The sequence below is a fragment of the Montipora capricornis genome, chromosome 14, assembly GCF_036669925.1.
Source record: "Montipora capricornis isolate CH-2021 chromosome 14, ASM3666992v2, whole genome shotgun sequence".
In the NCBI taxonomy this organism is placed as follows: Eukaryota; Metazoa; Cnidaria; class Anthozoa; order Scleractinia; family Acroporidae; genus Montipora; species Montipora capricornis.
This window is the reverse complement of record NC_090896.1, coordinates 46,111,519-46,133,882: the sequence shown is the minus strand read 5'-3', so window position 1 is coordinate 46,133,882 and position 22,364 is coordinate 46,111,519. Positions and strand designations below refer to the sequence as shown.

Genomic DNA, 22,364 nt, shown 5'->3' with positions numbered 1-22,364 from the left:
TTCATGCACTCCTCAAGCACCCTAGGATGCCACCAGTTGATGAGTAAAATCGTCTGGTGTTAGACAGAGTAAAATCTGTTAAGTCTCACTCCCAGGGGTCAATGGGTTAAGGGAGGGGACATAGATGGAGTTTTTGACTAGGTTAACCCATTCATGCACTCCTCAAGCACCCTAGGATGCCACCAGTTGATGAGTAAAATCGTCTGGTGTTAGACAGAGTAAAATCTGTTAAGTCTCACTCCCAGGGGTCAATGGGTTAAGGGAGGGGACATAGATGGAGTTTTTGACTAGGTTAACCCATTCATGCACTCCTCAAACACCCTAGGATGCCACCAGTTGATGAGTAAAATCGTCTGGTGTTAGACAGAGTAAAATCTGTGAAGTCTCACTCCCAGGAGTCAATGGGTTAAGGGAGGGGACATAGATGGAGCTTTTGACTAGGTTAACCCATTCATGCACTCCTCAAGCACCCTAGGATGCCACCAGTTGATGAGTAAAATCGTCTGGCGTTAGACAGAGTAAAGTCTGTTAAGTCTCACTCCCAGGGATCAATGGGTTAAGGGAGGGGACATAGATGGAGTTTTTGACTAGGTTAACCCATTCATGCACTCCTCAAGCACCCTAAAATACCACCAGTTGACAAGTAAAATCGTCTGGCGTTAGACAGAGTAAAATCTGTGACGTCTCACTCCCAGGGGTCAATGGGTTAAGGGAGGGGACATAGATGGAGTTTTTGACTAGGTTAACCCCCCAGGGGGGGACTCCCATATGAAACAGACGGGGATGCTCGTCATCTTGCTTAGGGGTGTAAATTTTGGATTTTGGTCTCACTTAGGGTGTTCCGGGCAAAGCGCCAATATTTTGCACTTACCAATCCCCAGCTGTGAAAAGGCTACAAAAGTATTCCACAGGATGTCAATAATTCCACGCCCCGTAAAAAGGATCCAGTTCGATTCTCTTAGAGTTAACACCTTTGGAAGCTCCAAAAGGTTTGTATCTCTTCCACATAAACATCTTCTTTGCCATCGTGTGATGTCATATTATGGGAGATCTTAATATTAAACACTCACCTCGTCTTCACCCAAGCTCTGCTCGGCGGCTCACCGAAAAATTGTACATGACACTTATCCTTCAGCTGAAATAGTCCTTGTGTAGGATGATTACAAACCAAACTCGGCCACCAAGGATGTCCCTCGAGTTTCGCCCACAGAATGTCGTACAGTTGAATTTGTGCCGAACACGATTCTTCGTTCTTGCTCAGGATTGATCGTTCCTCCGCCTTCCCATTTGCTCTCGCTTTATTCTGGTTGATCGACGGAAAGCCCTGTGCTTCTTCTTTCGGGGAATTACTTTTCTTTTTGTCTGCTATTTCGCTGCAAGTCGGTGAGGGTGGTCCCTTGGCTTTGGGTGTTTTGTTGAAGTAGGAGAAAAGAGTCGACATGCTTGTGTTATTCTGAGACTCGGTGAATTTTCCCGCGGTTTCCTTCGGATTTAATTACCGGTCATGCGCAAACGCAGACTCGTACCCAGGTCACTTAAAACCTCGTTCCAGGGTCTTTCGCGCAACGAATCATACCAAAAACCCAAGAACACCGTGAAGTGAAACTAGTGTGAAGGGCGCTTAGGTAAAGAGAGAGCATGAAAAATTTCAAACCAGACGATGTTTTCCACCCGGTCTTTTCACCTTGTCAAAGGGAAGGCAAGTAATCGTACCACAAAGTAAAATCTATTTTTTTTGCCGTTTTCGTTAAATGAAAGGGGCCACGGCAAAGAAAACACACCTTTCGCCACGGCAAAGAAAACACACCTTCAAAATAACCTTTCTCCCGTCTTGAGCATTTCCATCTTATTCATGTTTAAGTCGTTGAACAATGTAGGACATATAGAAGAAGTATACAACAATAGAATTGAAGAAAAAAAGATGCACCATGCCCACTTTTTGTCGTCAAAACCGTAAATTTGGTTAATCGCAAAGTGCGGCAAACAGTTGCACTAATGTACATGCTGCGCGATTCTCTTACTCTCTAAAGCAATTGGAAATTGTCGTTCTGTAGCGTTGCCGCTTAGCTTTTTTTTTTCAATCCTTCACGAAGATCATACTTTCTAATTTGGACAATTCGGAAAAAAATATCATGAGAAACAATGTTTACCATTTGTCACGAAGCCAGCACACGGGATTCGAACGGGAAGCCTATTAAAGCAACCACTGCTATGTTCTGACGAAGCACCGGTGGCTCAGTTGGTTGAGCACCGGGCTGTCACGCCGGAGGAGGTAAAGTTCAACTCCGGCCGGACCGACACTCAGGGTCTTTAAATCACTGAGAGGAAAGTGCTGCCTTTGTAATTACATCTGCAAATGGTTAGACTCTCTAGTCTTCTCGATAAGCCGGAGGTCCCGTCTCACAACCCTTGTTCATTAACTCTGTGGGACGTTAAAGATCCCACACACTATTCGAAAAGAGTAGGGGACAGTGTTCCCGTGTTGTGATCAGATCTTTCCAGCATGTGGTCAGCTTGGCAGGATTAGCTTGAAGGGCTTCTGTGTGAATGAGACCACAATTGTGTATAACAGCCAGAAGTCAGGCTACTTAGCCAAGTGCTGGAGCCTCACTCAAGAATCTCAAGGTTAACCTCGACTTTTAGCATATTGGTTCTGGGGGTAAAGGAAAAGGCAAAAAGTAACGAAATTAATCCAGAGTTTGTAAGATGACAGAGACATCCAACAGCTGTACTGGCAATTTTGTGCAAGATCTCTTTAGAGACTCTCCCATTTTTCTACCTGTCACTGATCTCCATGTATCGTCACCCTTCAAGAATGAGGAACTCGACTCAATCCTTGTCTTCATGGCGCCGGACGCGATCATAAGTGCAAGCAACATACGAAGCTCATTAGGGTCTTGGTGTTGAGCACTAATTAACGACAAGTCAATGCGCCTGCGCATGCTTTACTTGTGCTTTATCCTCGTGTTGCTGGAGAAGACCAACGGTTAAAAGAGCAAAAAGGGCACCGACAAAGAAAAATCCACGTCGAAAAAAAACAACAACGAGAATTGACCGAATGCAAAAATGGCCGCCAAAAAATTATTATTGTTGTCTTTGTGTTAATTAGCCTAACTAGCCTCGTTCACACGCGTAAAATTGAAAGAACTTGGGCTGTAAAACGAGGCTAGTTAGGCTAATTAACACAAAGACAAAAGAACAATTTGTTGGCGGCCATTTTTGCATTCGGTCAATGCACTATTCAAACAATTTAACACTATGTAGCAGTAACGCAGGACAATGATTGTCACAAGAAACTAGTTTAATGGCCTGGTTCCCACGAGTGGTAGAGCATCCGAACTAGTGATCGGAAAGTCGTGTGATCAGCTCTGGTTACACACACCTTGGGCCTTCCGGAGGGAAAATGGCTCGGGTTTGGTTCAGCTCAGGTTTCATGTTACCCTTGGGGATACAAACGGGATAATGTGAAGTGCTAGATTCTACCTATACCATGTGAGCGTTAGCCCTACTAGTGGAATTGGGCCCACACAAGGACAGAGAAAACCTCTGACCTCTGTGAAGTGCAGAATAGGGCTAACGCTCACATGGTTTAAATCATGGGGTAGAATATAGCACTTCACATTTCCCTCTAATAGTTAATTATGATGAAATATGAGTTCTACACGGCCAACGTTTGCAAAAACATAACCCTTCCATGTACTTGTACATGTAGATATTCATTGCTGTGAAATTGTCATCTTTAAGTCCCACGACCAGCTCCCGTCTGACTTCAGTAAGTAGAGCAGCGGTGATCTAATCCGAAGGGGCTACATTTTCCAAAAGAAATGTCTCAACTATTTTTGTCCAGGATTGTAGCTTCTTCACAAAGATGATGATCGAGATTTTCGACTGAAAAAGAAAACCTTGTATACAAAGTTCACTTTCCAAAAAATTCATTTGAGACACGAACATGCTGGGCCCGGTTGTTCAAAAGCCGATTAACGCTAATCCCAGATTAAAAATTAACCAAGGAGTTTATTTCTCTACTCCCAAATGCTGGTTAACGCTGATAGTCGACCAAACTTTACATTAGAAGAAGTCAATCTTGAAAAACAAAAATATGCAAAACAAACTTTGACCAAAAAGTTGAAAACATGAAACAAACGTTTACGCTAATCCTGGATTAAGTTAATCGGCTTTCGAACAACTGGGCCCAGGTGCCTCCTTGTCTAGACATAAACATGGCTGCAGTGACATCATAATCGTGTGCAAAGAAATCCCCAAGTGCATCAAGACCTTTTCCCGTGAAAAATTGGTTGCGATGAATATCCTGAGAAATCACTGTGTGCACACATCTGCAATGTATACCGGCATAACAATTTTCATTTTATTGCATCTTAGATATCAATGATGACGTAGACCTCATGCCTGTCGTCATCATCATGAACTTGCATGTTGGAGTATGTAATGGCCTTAACTTCCGTGCCCTAGAGGAAACAACATCCAGATAAAATGAAATTTATCATAGAATTTGCAAAAAATGTTACTGTCAAAATGACAGACTTAATATATCTTGACCACAGTTCACAGTTGAGGGAGGGAGGTTGCGGGATTGAAACTTCGGCCGTACCAACACTCAGGGTCTTTAAAGTGGTACTATAATGACAAAAAAAATCACTTCCTTTTTTTCCTTCAGATTTTCAAAGTGTGTTTGCTTAACACCGGCAAGGCAAAATTTTGAGCTTTGATTTTTATCCAAAGGCTATTAACTTTGAGTGTAAGTTTTGGATTTCACGATCCTCCTTCACTCACGTTCAAAACTGACCGATTGGTCTCAGAGGGATGGATCTAAGGAAAAGTGAAGTCATTCACTATCTGAAAGCCCGAAACTCCAGTGCTGCATATTAATTCAGTCGCGTAAAAACGCTATTGCATCCTTAAGGCCGGTTTACACGGTGCGACTTGTCTGTTGCACAGTCTTTGACGTCATTTTCTCCTTGATCCAGCCACCATTGAATAAGAAAATTCCAGTTAAAATAAACAAGTGTCTTTTTGAAATTTAAGGCTTAACACATGGGTCACTTAAGTGTTTAGTTAACATAGCTTTAAAACCGATCATAGTACCACTTTAAATAACTGAAGAGAAAGTGCTGCCTTTGTAATGAAATCTGTAAGTGGTTAGACTTTGTAGTCTTCTAGGATAAGAAAGATTAAACTGTAGGCCCGTCTCAGAACACTTGTTGATTAATTCTGAGGGATGTAAAAGAACCCAGACACTGTTCGCAAAGAGAAGTGCATAGAGTTCACGCCTCATTTCATTCATTCATAGGTTGGCTGAGATCGCTAATAGACTGATGGTGGCTGCCAGAGGCTCCTGTATATGCTGACGACCGATCTCACCCATAGATTGATTACATTGTACTTGTTAAGCACAATTGAATACGTAAATAGAAAATGCGCTACATAAATTCATAACTAAATTCATTACCGTCTACCAACCTGAGGATGTTTGCTGAGGTCAAATTCTTCACCCCTCCTAAAAAGAAGGAAAGAAAAACAAGAAGGGGAGGTTTTGAACAGGAAGTCATTGGGGTTTGCAGCTGAGGCATCTATCAGTTTTTTGGCAGTAAAAATAGAAAGAAATGATGGCCAAAACAAAAATTTGCAACAGCACAAGAATCAAACGTTATTTCCACCTAATTTGTGTAATACAATACGGAAGTATTCTGTAACTAAATGATACAGGCTTGAAGAAAAGGTAAGGAATTAGTCATTTCATGTCATAGTTTTTGACGAGCACAGCCAAAAAAAATTACTCTAAGATGCATGCCACATGTGTAACAGGATCCTTTTCCCTCAGTGAAGCTATTGTTTTGCAGCATAGTTGCTGCTGTAACTGTAGTTAATTCGTATGTGCAATTTTGACCTAAAAATTACTCTACAATGACATAATCATTTTAATTGTCACCTTACCCAACTGCCCTTATCCTGAAATTTTCTCTGTCAAATTCTAAAATTTCAACCTCCTATTCAAAAAACATAGCAAAATCAATATTAAACTTAGAGGGTTTTCTTTGTTTATTCTTTGTTCTGGAGTGCAAGTTAACAATGCACTAAACAGTAAGGTAAGTGTAATCATTTTCAGTGGGGAAATAAATTTCTAATTTCATGCTTGTTTTCTGTTCCACAGTACCAGAATTTCTTTTGCAGGATTTAGATCTTGAGCTGTGATTCTTGATTAAAATCTTGACTGGTGAGAGGCAGCCGCAGCAGTTCGATTTTTTTTTCATTTTGTTTTCTACGCTCACCTTTTGCTGTAATTGATTTCTTATTCACATATCACCAAGGACATCTCTCAGCATAAGCCCTATGGTTTTTTTAGAGGTCTCCTCGCCACTAGCTAGTTTTTTTTTAACTTAATGTTTATTTATTTATTTATTTATTTTGTGATTCGCCAAAGGGCAGGTGATAATACAATAGGACTCTAGGTCCCCTATATAATATTAACACCCTAATAATGTTAATTAGTATTGAGGCATAATTAATGTTATTTAGTATTGAGGCAAATATAGATAAATTGATTGATTGATTGAAGCTGATCACTTGGCTGAAGATATTATTACAAGTGTGGTGACAAGGAGTTGAACCAGGCTGACAATAAAATAATAATAATAATATTATTATTATTATTAGTAGTAGTAGTAGTAGTAGTAGTAGTAGTAGTAGTAGTAGTATTATTATTATTATTATTATTTTATTATTATTATTATTATTATAAAAGTAGCAATGCAAACGTATGTATGCTAAATGATAGCTAAAGCACAGTAGGGTGCTGTTGCGTAACCTAAAGGCCAACGGGAAATAAGAAAATTAAAATAAAAACTTATTATAGAAACTAATACATTAAAATGTCTTCTAAGTAGACCTTGAAGGAAAAAAAAAAAATTCAAATCTCCTTCTCTGAGATATCACGTGTCTTCTCCTATGTCATTATTTTGAAGTGGCGCGCAATGTGTAAACTTGAAGCTAACACGGACTTCTGCATCTTTATCAAGACTCCTTTACTCTTCCTTCCTACTAAAACCCTAACAGTTCTCTCAAGTCCTTTGGAGTATCCTCCCAGTACATCTAGAATGATGTTGTGCTGGTCTATGTGGTATCCTTTGAACTGTTGTTTTAGGTCCAGCCGCAAGAAGGCATACTTCTCTGTCTCATACTGGTCTTTTGCAGCTCTGTTGTCCACCCATGGACAACTCATCTCTAAGATGGTGACAATCTTCCGCTTGTGGTCCACAACCCTAGCATCCATCCGGTTGGCTCTCACTACCACGTGGTCTGCGTACAGCAGGACATCCCAAAAGGTCTGTTATTATTATTATTGTTATTATTATTATTATCATTATTATTATTATTATTATTATTATTATTATTATTATTATTATTATTATTATTATTATTGCTGTTGTTGTTGCCAGCACCCTCCACCAGATGGCAAGCTGTATTGTGTCACATGAAAGTTAGTTAAGGAGTTAATTAAACTAGGACTGGAAATGAAACCAGTAAGTAGACCGGACAATTGAATCAAACCAGAAACCCATAAGGGTTGAAACGTGTAACGCGCGTTCACGGCTTCCAAATATTCAGTGTGAACTGATTGGTTGAATGTTTCAGTGCTAGGTACCATATTTGGAAAGCCCTCGCTCTTGTTGTTCCAAATATGGTACTTTGCAAATTGAATATTCAGAAGCTTGTTTCCCAGAACACAAGGGACCGTTACACGTTTCAACCCTTATGGGTTTCTGATCAAACTCAATGTAATTCTCTTACAGCTGGACCATGCTGCTCATGGCAGTAAAATAACTTACTTAAAATACCTTGACGATGAAGTATGGATCTGCACACATCAGGAACAAAAACTCGTCAAGAAAATGGAATAAGAGATTGACGATGTCATCACCTGTAACAACAATTCCCAGTTAATGTCACTGTTCCTTGGTATCAACATAATTAGCTTTTCAACGCATAACACAAGGCGAAATAGAACGAAACAACAGACGTATTGGTATTTTTTGAGGGGAACACTGCCTTGTGGCTGGTTAGCCTATGCAACTTCCAGATTGCATGACATAAAACAACCTCACTATCTCCCCAGTACTACGAGCTGAGTGGTAAACAGCACGTGCTGGATCGGAAAAGAGTATTGGTTAGCGAGCAATGTACAAAGGCAAAGCTTGGGGGAAGTCGCTGCACAGACTTAACCACACCATGCAGGAGTGACCCAATTTTAATGAAGGCAAAGCGATATAACCAACTTATCTCCAAAGGGAGGGAGAGAAAGGAGGGGAAAAACTTTAACAAATTGCGAACAGCCAAGTGTACCTTGGAAGACTAACTGAGGCTTTTATTGCTAGACCCTGTCTATTAAGGTAGCCAGTTGCACAGGTTCTAAGTACTATGTAGCAGGTAGGCATTACACAATGCTCTTTAGCAGTAATGAATTATGCCTTAACAGATTTGGCCAATGCAGGTGTATGTTATAATCTGAGATCTAGGAACAAAGTCTTCATGTCCTCGTTTTATTTACAACAAAACCATTGATATTATGACCTTGAATGACCGACTACAAAGAACACGAAGATAACTATCATGACATGAATAGCCCCTCAGTACGGTCACGTTCTTTTGACCATATTTTACTGATGGGGCAGTAAAATCTCATATTGAAAGTTAAACTCCACACATCTCAAATCAAAATTACTCAGTCACATTTTTTATCATTCATGAATCTACACCAGGTGAGCATGGAAGCTCTGGAGCGTAAAGGTCAGTCAAACCAGAAAGTGATGTGTCAGGAGGCAGGCATACATTGCACATGGTAAACACGTACATGTAAGCAAACCCAAACCAAAGGCACAGTCACATACTGAATAAAACAACTTGGAATACTGTAATTACCAAAAACAGCAAAGAAAGAATCAAAAGTTTTGAATACAGCAGCGAATTAATGAGAGGGCCAGACGAGCAACGCAATTACTAGGAATTCAAGCAAGAAACTCCTTGGCCAACACCAATTTTACTCTGTCTAATGCAAGACAATTTTACTCATCAATGGGGAACCCCAGCAGGAGTCAATGGGTTAAGCATTGCCCTGAATTTAGCTAGCCAAATTACTAACAGTCAGTACTCAAGAAATCTTGGGATACCTTCCGCTGTGATTTCTTCTGATCTTTCTATGTCCACAGACTCTAAATCCGTCATGTAACCAAACATTGCTATTGCTACCTTAACAAAAATCACATAAATGAGTCAGACATCGTATTTCAATTGCAAAAATTAAGACAAATCCCATTGAACTAAAAAAGATCTCATGCACAACATGTCTGTTTCAAGAAAAAAGTATTCTCAGACTCCTAATTTAAAACAAGTTATGGTATTACCACCACAATCTGAAACATTATAGAAAACCTAAAAGAAAACATGACTAAAAAACTGCAAATCAATGAACAGATTGTCTCCTTGTGCTTTTCCCACAAAAAAATAACAATTATATCTTTAACAGGACTCATTAACTCCACCTTTAACAGAGTTCCAACCTCCAGTTCACGAGCATTTCTTAGTTTTGTCTTCATGAAGGAGCGAGAGGCTAGGTTTTATGCTACAGTCAAAATACTCAGCGCATGCTGCCTAATATTCGAGAATAGGTTTGATTAACTGCCAATGGACTGCATTATTTGTTTCAAACTTCCAAATGTAATTTGAATATTGTAATCATCCAACTGTAGCCCGAGTGTGATCTTATTTCAAATATAGATCATTGATCAGTTTGTATTTGACGAGAGCTGCAGCTGATGTATGTGCTTGCCTGGTAAAGTGCTTCCTATCCACATAAGAGGGGAAATTCTGCATTTATCTAACCAAGGTTACCAAACAGGGGATATAACTTGAGGAGAATTAACCCTTTCACTCCCAAGAGTGACACTTATAGATTTTACTTGTCCAACACCAGACAATTTTACTCGTCAATGGGGAACCCCACAGGAGTGAAAGGGTTAACAACAGCTAGATTCACTCAAAAACTATGTCCCCATTAACCCTTTCACTCCCAAGAGTGACACTTATAGATTTTACTCTGTCTAACGCCAGGCGATTTTACTCGTCAATGGGGAACCCCACAGGAGTGAAAGGGTTAAAGATATCCACTCATGTTAGCAAAACTCTAGCTCAATTCAGGACATGCAGAAGGGCATATACAATAATTTAATATTCCCTTTACAATTGACGGTGGGAGGAAGTACATGCATGATGCATGATGATAATCTGGAAGCTACAAAAGTCCAGCATTTTCACAGCTGAAATGGGCATCAGGCTTCTATTCGAAAGCATCTGTACTCTATATGATTTGCTGTCCATTAATTCCATTAACAAAAGTTCGCGACAAAAAAATTTGACGAAAGCCATGACAGACACAACCGTGAGCGGAGGAAGCCCCAAAAATGCACCAACCTTTGCACATGAACACTGCATAAATAATCAATAACATTTCAAATAAGGTGGCACTTGGACTACAGTTGGATGATTACAATATTCAAATCAGCAGTACATTGGCAGTTCATCAAAATTATTCTCGAATATTAGGCGGTACACTCTGAGTATTTTGACTGTAATCCATTGCCTCTTCAACCACCCCACCATTGACAAGTAAAATCTATTAAGTCTAACTCCCACTGCCATTATTCATTCATCTGATTTCATGCATATAATACGCATTTGTCTTCCGCAAAGAAGTTTTATATTCGGGAATGTAGACTGCGTGTGAAACTTAAACCTTCACTGTGTTTGGTGAGAGATTGTGGAACTGTCTACACCCTGACTGGCGTAAGCTAATGAAAAGAGCATGGTATTAAAAGAAAACTTCGTAAATTACTTCTGACTGCACTTGGAATTGAGGACTATTATGTTGACACCCATTCTTTAATATAAACAATAATCATTACAATTGTACCTTAAAGCTAAGTATTTCACTAAAGTATAAATTTTGCTTACAACCGCATATCATAATCTTATACTGTAGTAATATAGTAGCAATATTGTAATCTTTTAGCTTTTAATGTTTAATGTTTATTTAATAACCACCAAGATTAGTCAATGCTATACGCAGGTTTTGTAAATTGTCTTTATATATTTGATGGAAATAAATGTAAAGTAATGATTTTAATGGGGTCATTGGGTTTAGGCTGTGAAAGATCATGAGTTTGCTTACCCAGTAATATTATTATAATATTTTATTACAGTCTTTTAGAGATCTATCCCTTATTCCCTTAAAAAGAATCTCACTGAATAAACAATAATTATTAATTATTATCAATGACATAAAATTTTTAATGTCATTGACAGTTTCCTCTTTTCCGTAATTACTCCTTGCTTAATTTTCCCTTTGATTATCTTTATGAATCTTCAGTTTCCCATGGATGGGCAACTTTGGGTAACACCAACTAAAACCAGGATTTTCAAGAGTGGTACATTTTGTACAAAACATCACTGAGCATATAATAAAATTCAAGATACATACAGTAAACACAGTAAAGAAAACTAGTCTTTTTTCAGGTCTATGGCTGATCATGTTCTTATTTGAGGGGTGCTTCGTGAGAAATCAGCCTGAAAGTGTTCTTAAAATGTTCTTAAAATTGGTTTCAGAAATAGTTCAAATTATATATTACTAGAGGTTTAATTAAGTTAAACATACAATGTTGTTTTGTAATAATATATTTTATAGTTTGTAATGGTCCTGAGCACAATAGTACTTTGATTTAAGTTACTGTACTGTATTGTTTCCTTATCCTAATTCCCTTTCCCTTTGTATTAAGAACATGTTTTATTTACCAAGCTGAATTTCAGCCTGATGTTCTTAATCCACTTGTTCTTATATGCGGGTGTTTACTGTTACAGTATTGATTATACATGATTATAGTATTTGACGCATACAAAGACAAAATTATAACATTAATTTTTTATTTCTTCAGTACCTGTTCAAAAGCCTCCTTCAGATCATCACCCCCTTATTTTGTCAAAAAAATAAAAGAAACAGGCCTTGTGTAAAGGAACAAACTCACAAAAATTACATGAGAATACACCATTTAACATTACAGCCAGGCAATGCAGTGTACTACCAATATCTACAACACAAGTTGACTTGAAGCTTGAAGATTTTTCTTCTCAATTAGTCTCTCTACAAGATGCAAATTCAGCTTTGTCTTGGGTTCAACAAAAACGTTCCAAATCCAGAGTGCAAAATGAAACATCCTATCTTTCCGTTTGTAGAATACCCTGGAAATATACCCATTAAGAATCAAGCACAATTTTAAACCATCAGGTGGTGTTTTACGAGGAGAAAACTATCTTTAGTTGCTTTCATTTATCACCTTTTCTCAGTATCTCATTAATAACAATGGTTGAGATTGGTTCACAAAAACATCGAGTAGCCTTCATATCATTTTTGCTAGCTTTTTGCACTGGTCAGGCATGAAATTGGATTCAATAATGAATTTCTGGGGATGATTACCATGTTTCCAACTTGTAGAAAATCAGAAATTGTGCCACTGGAAAACTACAACCACTTCGACCAAAACCGATTGTGTTTAGGATGGTGGAAAAAACATGATCTACATCATTTCAGTATAGTCTGTACTTTCCTTGCATGTCCTTAAGATAAAAGAAATTATGCGAAGATCTCGGAAAGTTAAGTCACTTAAGGCTGAAATAATAATTTATTATCTGAAAATTAAATACTTCATATACAGTTCCTGTTATAAACAAAACAGGCCTTTAGTGCAAAGGATACAAGCATGAAGCCTGAAAAAGGAGTACAAAGGAAGAATATTAGAAAAAAAAGTTGAGCTTGTCAACTTTACAATCAAAACAAATACCAGTAGTGTGTAAAACGTCAAAACTTGTTGACCATTCCCCAAACTACTTTGTATCAGAATGTTAAATACATAAATTTCTTCCTGGAAACAACAAGAAACAGTCTTGACGTGATGACAACATCAATCTTTTTGTCTCTTTCAAGACGGGGACTAACTCTTGTTTCAAGATGGAATTCATCTAAATATCATGAATGTGGAAATCAAAAATCTTTATTACCATTATGAAACTAAAATATATATGACCTTAAGAAAAACTTACTGGACATCGGCAGTATGGTCTAAATCTGAAATAACGGAAAAAAGATCAATAAATTTAAAACTTAAAATTTAAAACACACTTTTTTTACAGCTGGTACTAGGAAGTTCCTTTAGCTCTGAAGCTATTATCAAAGAAAGCCAAGAAGGTGCTTCTTCTGGCCTGTTTGTAACATGAATGCCATTCTAATAGGCCACTTCCGAGTTCATGTCTGCCTCCTTTTCAAAACGAGTCTTAGTGCCAAGTTTTTCTTATAAAAATTAGTTTTCATTCATGTGTAAAGTAGAACTAATCACCATCACAAAAACTTCGCACTTAGCCTCACTTTGAAGAGGAGGCAGACATGAACTCGGAAATTACCTGTTGACTTAATTAGACCAAAGCTCAATGTATGCCTTGTCCAGTACTGTCAATATATATCAATTTGGTTAAATGAACTGGCTTGCTGGTGATGTCTCGGGACAGCTCCTTGGGAAAAAAATGTCTGAAAGAAAACTGCCATGTTCTAGCTTGGCCAAGATCTAAGAGACAGTCTGTTTTGTTTCTGGTCAAAAAATAAAATGAAATGTCATAGTTAGCCTGGCGTACTTTCCCAGTATCAGCCAATAGAATCTCAGCATGCCTTCAAGATCATGGTGGTAGCAATTTATGAAAACAAACACCTTCGCGATCAGCCCTGGAAATTTGCTTATTCTTCAAAAATTCTAATCATTATTTTTTGAACACAATCGCTGTTTTCCAAAATATTGGAAATCTGTAAATTATAATAATGTTGACACTGTCAGTACAACAGACTGAGTGAATCAAGACCTCCTGCACCAGTAATCATTATCATCATTGTTTAATTAGTTGAGGTGTTGCAGTTTCAGTCTTTGTCTTTCGTTTAATGAAGTTTCAGAGCCGGCATCTTTTGAGGGTGTCCCTGCCTGCGTATGTTGCTTGTGCTTATGCTTGCGTCGTATGTGTAAAGCAGCCTTTACGGGAGAGGACAAAACGCGGAGCCCTACTCCATGGAGTACCCTATGGACTACCCAAATGGACTACCCTAAAAATACTATTTCGAATGCATACTGTTGATCCATGTGTAAGCAGCATCTCAAATAGTGCTTACTTAAGCCTCAACACCCATTTTAAACAGCATTGTTCAACAGTATTTAAGTCTAGGCACCCATTTTAAAAAGATTAGCTTTCGATTATTGTTGTGATGGCCGATTACTTCATGTAAGCTAACCTTTTTAAAATGGGTGCTTAGACTTAAATAGTGTTGAACAATGCTGTTTAAAATGGGTGTTAAGGCTTAAGTAAGCACTATTTGAGAGGGTTTTGCTAAAAGCAGGCCCGCGGCCCACGGCCCGCCACGGCCCAGCGGCCCGGCGGCCCGCGGCCCACGGCCCGCGGTGGCCTGGAGGCCCACACAGTTTTGTTGTCTAGCGACTTGTCTAGCGGTAAATCCACGCGCATGCTTAGATTTGCATCAGGTTTGGGCGCGCAAATGAAAGACGATGAGTTTGAATTCGTTTACCATTTTAATAATCATTTCAATCCTTTTTCGATCCTTTCTTTCATTGCATGTTGCTAGGTGAAAAATGTTGTCATTCTCTGTTGTTTTCGTCTGGTTACAACAACAAACAGAAACAAGGATTCAAATGATTAAAATGGTAAACGAATTCAAACTCACCGTCGTCCGTTTTCCACGCCCAAACCCGATGCAGATCTGTGCATGCACGTGGATTTACCGTTGGACAGGAAAACCGTGGAAAATGAGGAGTGGGCTACCGGGCCTCCGGGCCTCCAGGCCGTGGGCCGCGGGCCGCTGGGCCTTCGGGCCGCCGGGCCGCGGGCCTGCTTTTAGCAAAACCCCTAATTGAGATGCTGCTTACACATGGATCCTGCAACCTGTATGAAATACTCTGCAAAAATTGGGCAAAAGATTTTGTTCCAGCCAAAAAAAGAATGACTAAAGAATACATAGACCAATAGGCCATTTTACAGTTGTTTGCTCAGCAACCAAGCCTATGAATGGCTGCAAGGCTGCCGGTGACCCTGCATTGATACAGACCTCACTGCTTTTATCATGTAAATTGTGTTGTTGTACCGCTAATTAACCCATATTAACATTACAAAAGCAAGAAGGTTTGTATCAAACAGGGTCACCGGCAGCCTCGCTTCCATTGCTAGGCCTGGTAACTTAGCCACAACTGTAAAATGGTCTATTCGGCTAACTCAATGCTGTACCGAATTCAGATCCTGTGGGAATACAACGTTTTGTTCCAAATATTCCCATACGAATGCTACATCATCATGCAAATGTAAGCTAACCTTTTTAAAATGGGTGCTTAGACTTAAATAGTGTTGAACAATGCTGTTTAAAATGGGTGTTAAGGCTTAAGTAAGCACTATGGCTGCAAGGCTGCCGGTGACCCTGCATTGATACAGACCTCACTGCTTTTATCATGTAAATTGTGTTGTTGTACCGCTAATTAACCCATATTAACATTACAAAAGCAAGAAGGTTTGTATCAAACAGGGTCACCGGCAGCCTCGCTTCCATTGCTAGGCCTGGTAACTTAGCCACAACTGTAAAATGGTCTATTCGGCTAACTCAATGCTGTACCGAATTCAGATCCTGTGGGAATACAACGTTTTGTTCCAAATATTCCCATACGAATGCTACATCATCATGCAAATGTAAGCTAACCTTTTTAAAATGGGTGCTTAGACTTAAATAAGTTTTAAACAACGTTTTGTTCCAAATATTCCCATACGAATGCTACATCATCATGCAAATGAAATACAAAAAGAATCTTAACCCCGAGAGATTTGAATTGGGTACAAAATTGCGATAGCCGAATTGGGATTCATATAAAAAGTTCCAAAGAAACAAGCCAGTATCTAGAGGTCTACAAGTTACTCACACTCATATTTGGCTGCCATCGTCAAATCAAAAGCAAAGCAAATTTCTCCGGATGAAAAAGATAACAATGCTACTAATTAGCTAAGCCAAGATTTCATCATTCTTTCGGTAAGGCGTTCATGTTAGGCCCACAAGTTATTTCTCCAGGTTCTCTTTCCCTCAAATTCATAAGGGCCATGTTTTGCGCCTGCAATCAACCAACCTTTTCACTCTGAGTAAGGAGCATGCGCAGAAAGTGTCAAAATGGCGGTAGATTTGAGTTACGTGAAAGCTGTTGTGGCGTTTCAGGTATTTCCAACAACTAACTCAGCTCGTTCTTACCTATTGTTCCCACAGTCTGACAATCATTTTTCTTTTTGTGTTAGGCACATGTTCGTGGTTATTTCACTCGAAAAAAACTGCTTCAAGTTCGCAAAGAGTTTGAAGAAGTGTTAAAGGATTTGGAAAGGGATGCAAAAGTAGTGCAGTGGAAAAAGAATTGTATTGGTCTGCCATTGGTGACTTCGAAAACACGTTTTTCAAACCCTGAAAACGAGACAACGAGCTTGAGTATTCCTGGAGATGGTGAAGATGAAAAAACACAAAAGAAAGATCTTGAAGCTGATGAAGTCTTTAGCGATGGTAAACATTTTTCACGTAACATTGCTGAACACGGATTCACAAACCCAGAAAATGAAGGGCAACCTATTGAAAATGAAAACGTTAAATTTTCTCGAATGCACAGGGAACAAGACGATGAAGAAATAAACGTAGATAAAGATTGTCCTTTGCCAGCAACAACTTTGAATTTTGAAAGATGTCATGTGCAGGATTCACACCGGAACCAGCTAGATTTTCCACAGATAACAATTGACTATCAGCGAGAACGGGAACCAGAGGATCCAGTTATTCCTTCAAAGGAAAGGAACCCGGAAAATAACAGATCTTTATCTAAGGTCATGCATTTGGACAAATCAGGTGGTAAACAATTCCAAACATTTCCTGAATTTCCTTCACCTGATTTTCCATTGAGTGGTACTCCAAGACATACATCAAGTGACGAGCAGAAGATCAAAGAAAACTCTGGGTACGATATCACATCTGAGACAGATACGCCAGTGACAAGGAATGTGCCTCACTTACAGACTCAAGCAATTCTCAGTGAGAGTTGGATGACTGACAAATCATTTGGTACGATATACATTGTACCTTTCATTTAATAGGCAGGTCTGAAACACAGGTCACATTCCACAGTCCCTGCTCCACTGATGAACAAGTAAGCCAACAGTTTCCCCTAGACCTGAAACAACATTTTTGTAGAGTGATTATGGCTGGGAGACACTTTTGGTGTTTTTTATGTATCTGTAGCACAGTGACATGTACACTGACCTGTGAACTGTGACCTGTGATCTAGATCTGCCCTCACTTTATTTTGAGAAGAGAGTCTTGATTATCTTTGGTCCACAAAGCAAAAGAAGAAAAGCATTTTAGCAACAAGAAATGAGAAAGTGGATAAGAATCTCCTTGTGAAAAGAAGTAGTACCAGTTTGATCACATGGTGAACTTTATTAACATCATCATATTCATGATCTTTATCCCCAATCAACTTTTTTCTGATTTTAAAAGCTAACTGTGAACAGGATTGACCACAAAGTTTCAATTACGGTAGTACAGACAGCCAATGAAAAGCATTGGCTAAATCATTCAGAGAAGGCAGCCACTTTTTTCCTTAAATTAAACTAATTAAAGACAGACTCTTTAGGTGGTACTATGGTGAAAAAATCAGTTCTCGTTTTTCTTCAGCTTTGAGCAATCTGGATTGAGGAGAAAGTGACTTCATTTACTCATGAGTTAGCTTAACAATGAAGTGTGTGAATGCGGCTTAATAATTGTAGGATACGCAGCACAAGAGTTTTTAGTTTTCAAATTGTCAAATTCATGTTGTGCATACTAATTTTATTAAGCCATGTTCACTATTGTGCATTTTTAAGCTAGTGAGTAAATGACATCATATTCTTCTCGATCCAGCTCTGCGGGGGCTTATCTGTCAAAATCACACCAGTAATGGTGTCCAGACCATTGAATAAAAAAGTGCCTTAAATTTAAACAGTTTTTTTCTTGAAATGATTGCATAAAGTCTGGTATTTCAAGTATTCGGCACAAGAACTTTCAAAATGCGAAGAAAAACGAGAAGTGATTTTTGATCATAGTAGCACTGTAACCCATTGACCCCTGAGAGTGACACTTAATAGATTTCACTCTGTCTAACACTAGATGATTTTACTTGTCCAATGGGGGGTGGAGGGGGGGGGGCGGGGGGGTGTGTTTGAGGTGTGAATGGGTTACACTCAGTCAAAAACTTTGTCCTCATTGATCCCTGAGAGTCAGTCTTCATATGGATCCGCCCCTGGTCAGTTAATCAGTCAAATCAGTAACCGACATCAAATAATTTTATTGAAACCCCAATTTTAAAGGTACAGACCAAGTCTGAGTAGATGTGTACCTGTACACATGCTGGTAACTTATCTAGTAGTCATCTACTATCGATCTCAGACGTCCGTGGACAAGGGCTTTTCTTCAGCCCACTTCACAGACCATTGATTTCAGTCTGCGGTTAAAAACACTCGGATCACACGACAACATTTTTGTGGCTCTGCGGTTTTTTCGAAAATACCGATCTCCTGACGCCATTTTCTGTTGCTCTGCACAAAGAGAAAAGCACGAAACGATGTTGACGGGGAGTATAACCAGCCAAAGCTTTTATGGTAACCCTGGAAAAGCCTTGTCCAAGGAAATAAGAAGCAGTTGGAAACTTTTCTTCAGGTTTTTTTTCTTTTTTCGGCCGTGGGAAGAACACAGGAATAGCATCACGTGATATAGTATTTAATCAAAACCGCAGAGCCACAAAAAATGTTATCACATGATCAGAATTTTTTAACCACAGACTGAAATCAACTTGTCAACCCTTACATGTCGATAATGAGCTGCATGTTGTGTCACGCCATGTCTCCTCAAAGGCCCACTTTCACCCTACAGTCATTGCGTGGCGTGGAACAATTTTCAGATATGAAAATCCAACCAGAACACTACGATAAGCAATGTGAATTACCATGACAAAAACAAACGGTTGAAAAGCCTGTCGGTTGAAGGTATACCTTTAAGCCTAAAATGCAGTACTTTTTAGTTAGGGTTAAGGTTCTGGCTAAGGTCATAAAGGAACACTTTGTGATGCCTTAACACCAAGTTATGTGAATCTCTTGCTGTCTTTGTATGGGCAACTGTCATTATTTCATGTTTGCCCAAATCACAGTGTATCATAATATGTAAATAAACAATAGACATCCAAACAGTACCTAACATTGTTTTAAAACAATGATTTCTGTGCTGTATGTGGGCTAGCGTAGCCGGCAAGCCTCTCAAAAACCTTTTCAAGTTAAAGTTTCCTCAGAGGACAACATCTGGAGGAAGTTGTAAATTTCGTGCTTGGCGCTGAGTTTATTTATTGCCTTTTTCCTTAGAACCAGTCGTAAGTGAGGATTCCACAACACCCAACCTTGACCTTCCTGATGACCCTGATAAACTACATGAACTGAGAGACAACCTTGCCATGGAATTGTTGTGGACACAACAAGCCATAGAAAGTCGGAAGAAAGTGAGTAGAAGTACAATAATTTTATTCCAAACTGTCATGACCCTAAGAAGAGTTTTTTTTTTTAAACAAGACACACAGTAAAAGGCATGGTGCTTCAGGGCCAGGCACATGCAAAGGATTTATCAGTCAGTTGAAGATGCAACCAAGCTGTGTGATAATTTGTGCAATAAAAAAACCCCTTAAGGCAATGTGTTCATAATATGTCATGAAATGTTATGTCGTTCTTTTTTTTTTTAATCTCCACTCCTACCCCTGCTAGAAATATCTATTAGTGCTTCCATCTCTGTGTCATCTTGAATAAATTTGAAGAAAAGAAGAGCGTGAAGCGACGACCCCTTTTATAGTGCGTCTGTGGTTTAAGTTCCTGTTATGTCATTCTTTTTTTTTTAACATCAGGCCTTGGTTGCTTCAAGCACGATTAGTGCTAACCAGCGTTAAATACCATAGAAACCTATACGTTTTGATACATCTTAACCAACGGTTAGCACTAACCAGGCTTCAAGCAACCAGGCCACACATTCTTTTTCTGACTATGCCTACAGAAAAATAGATTTTTTGAACATAAAGGATGGTGCCTACTATTGTTATTGCACCTACATTTCTGCACATCTCAGATACTTAGGTTTCCTATCGGTGATGCTTACTAATACAGTGATATTTTAGCGTGGTTTAAAACTATCTGGAGAAAGTAGATCTTATTATTAGTACGTACTCTTGGTATCCAAAAAGAAAACTGGGGGTAACCATGCATTTGTCAAAGACAATTAGCTTCAATTTAAGAAAGAATGCCATACACTGCTTTGTATTTTAAGGCTTTTTTACAAAGATGTTTATTCACCAATTACCAGCATTGAACAAAATGCTTGGTTTACTCCCAATTGTTCTTTTTGGATGTCAAGAACACTTGTTCAGATCTACAATTGTCTCCATAATCATAAACCGGGGCACAAAAAATACCTTTGAATTAGTAGGGATTAAATTTGTCTCAATCTTCGTCTTAATGAACCCTTTAACCCCCGTTGATCAGTAAAATCGTCTGGCGTTAGACAGAGTAAAATCTATAATAGTCACTCTCAGAGGGAGATGTGAAAGGGGACAAAGTGTTTGAGTGGACCTAGATGTTATCAACCCACTCAGCCCTGAAGCGTAAATCGTCTGGCGTTAGACAGAGTAAAAAGCTTTGTCACTCTCATGAGGGAAGGGAAGAGGACCAAGGTTTGAATGGGACCTAGATGTTAACAACCCACTCATCCCTGAAGCGGCCTCCATTGGCAAGTAAATCCTGCTGCCGTTAGACAGAGTAAAATCTATAATCAGTCACTCTCAGGGAGTGAGAGGTGAAAGGGACAAAGTGTTTGAGTGGACCTAGATGTTATCAACCCTGTCATCTCTGAAGCGTAAATCGTCTGTGCGTTAGACAGAGTAAAGCTGTGTCACACTCAGGAGGGAGAGGGGAAGAGGACAAAGGTTTGAGTGACCTAGATGTTATCAACCCCTCATCCCTGAGCGGCCTCCATTGGCAAGTAAAATCATCTGGCGTTAGACAGAGTAAAAATCTGTAAGTGTCACTCGTAGAAGGGAGAGGTGAAGGGGACAAAGTGTTTGAGTGGACCTAGATGTTATCAGCCCACTCATCCCTGAAGCGGCCTCCATTGGCAAGTAAATCATCTGGCGGTAGACAGAGTAAAATCTAGAAGTTCACTCTTAGAAGGGAGAGGGTGGAAGGGGACAAGGAGTGTTTTGTGACATTAAATTATGTATGAACTGGTTTATCAGTCATTTACAGTCTACGGATGTGAAATGAGAAGCAAATACAAATTGTTAAGAATTTAAAGATGAAATTTGGAAGTAGTCATTCTGGAAAACAAAAAGTGAATTTGGATCTGTCACTGAACTGATGAGAACATTGAACCCAGGATTGAGAACCCAGCCTGTACCCATATTTTGTATTGTATTATCCAATCAGCAATCAAGCTGTCAGACATTCCCCTAGCTTCACGTTAGCAATGGGCATCCATGCAAATCTCAAGTGATGCTACTTCAAAACTATATCACGTTAACGGATTGTACAATTTTACACAATCTTGCACTTATTTATACTTGACACATGGTATTGTAGTGGCCAGCATGTTGGACTCTCACGTTCCCAGGGTCTCTGGTTCAAGACTGAAAGTACAATGTTGTTTCCTTTCCTGTTCAGACCGGATAACTTGATCCAGTGGATAAGTCACTACACACCTTTCTTCAAATGTGCTTAGAGTGTGCACGTTCGCAAGTGAGCAACACAAAATCTGCGCACAGATGAAAACTGTCGGATAGTAGCTCTTCACAGAGAAATCTCGCCTTTGTGAACACTGGCCACATCCCAGTTGTTTCAAAGGGTGGATAGTTTTTTCTGGTGGATATAGCGTTTCCACCTTTGAAAAACTGCCAGGTGCATTAATTGCTTCCCAACATATGGGAGCACCCTGTCAGACTAGCATCCCATCCAGTGGACTGCGGCATACTCTTAGTTATGTGATGCTACAGAAACCAGGATAAGTTCTGCTTTTACAGGTGCCCCCGATGCCTTACATGCAACATTGTTGCTTCTGTCTGTGGCAATATTCCATACTTTTCATTGAGACGCCTTTGTTTGAAATTTGTAAAAGATTTCATTAA

At 39.2% G+C, this 22,364-nt stretch overlaps 3 protein-coding genes and 1 long non-coding RNA gene across 10 annotated transcripts in view; 2 read left to right on the top strand and 2 right to left on the bottom strand.

Annotated features, from left to right (window-relative positions):
- LOC138033522 (DNA mismatch repair protein Msh6-like) overlaps nucleotides 1-1,616 on the bottom strand; it is a 53,883-nt gene extending 52,267 nt beyond the window's left edge. Inside the window, exon 1 of the mRNA XM_068881281.1 lies at nucleotides 1,071-1,616. Within this exon, the coding sequence (XP_068737382.1) occupies nucleotides 1,071-1,441 (371 nt within the window). The 5' untranslated portion in view covers nucleotides 1,442-1,616. The remainder of the gene's footprint in view (nucleotides 1-1,070) is intronic.
- Nucleotides 1,617-3,283: 1,667 nt separating this feature from the next.
- LOC138033531 (protein archease-like) lies at nucleotides 3,284-16,259 on the bottom strand. Its single transcript, XM_068881300.1, has 9 exons — nucleotides 16,074-16,259; nucleotides 13,162-13,186; nucleotides 12,818-12,828; nucleotides 12,003-12,034; nucleotides 9,183-9,261; nucleotides 7,854-7,936; nucleotides 5,953-6,005; nucleotides 5,479-5,515; nucleotides 3,284-4,466 (listed from the first exon to the last, which is right to left on the bottom strand). Exons 1-9 carry the CDS (start codon nucleotides 16,090-16,092, stop codon nucleotides 4,377-4,379), a joined length of 429 nt encoding a protein of 142 aa, XP_068737401.1. The 5' UTR covers nucleotides 16,093-16,259; the 3' UTR covers nucleotides 3,284-4,376.
- On the top strand, nucleotides 5,523-19,887 carry LOC138033526 (IQ domain-containing protein C-like). Of its 7 annotated transcripts, XM_068881290.1 has the most exons (5): nucleotides 5,523-5,737; nucleotides 6,170-6,232; nucleotides 7,210-7,340; nucleotides 16,438-17,242; nucleotides 19,570-19,887. In XM_068881290.1, the coding sequence occupies exons 3-5, from the start codon at nucleotides 7,245-7,247 to the stop codon at nucleotides 19,782-19,784; spliced, it is 1,116 nt and encodes a 371-aa protein (XP_068737391.1). In that variant the 5' UTR covers nucleotides 5,523-5,737; nucleotides 6,170-6,232; nucleotides 7,210-7,244; the 3' UTR covers nucleotides 19,785-19,887. The 7 variants fall into 7 exon arrangements, 6 of the variants coding, with proteins under 6 accessions (XP_068737391.1, XP_068737388.1, XP_068737390.1 ...); XM_068881287.1 differs by having other exon boundaries at nucleotides 6,170-7,340; nucleotides 19,570-19,885; XM_068881289.1 differs by lacking the exon at nucleotides 5,523-5,737 and having other exon boundaries at nucleotides 6,012-6,232.
- LOC138033534 (uncharacterized) lies at nucleotides 7,944-11,194 on the top strand. Its single transcript, XR_011128620.1, has 2 exons — nucleotides 7,944-8,442; nucleotides 8,775-11,194. It is a non-coding gene; the product is annotated as an uncharacterized lncRNA (long non-coding RNA).
- Nucleotides 19,888-22,364: the final 2,477 nt, after the last annotated feature.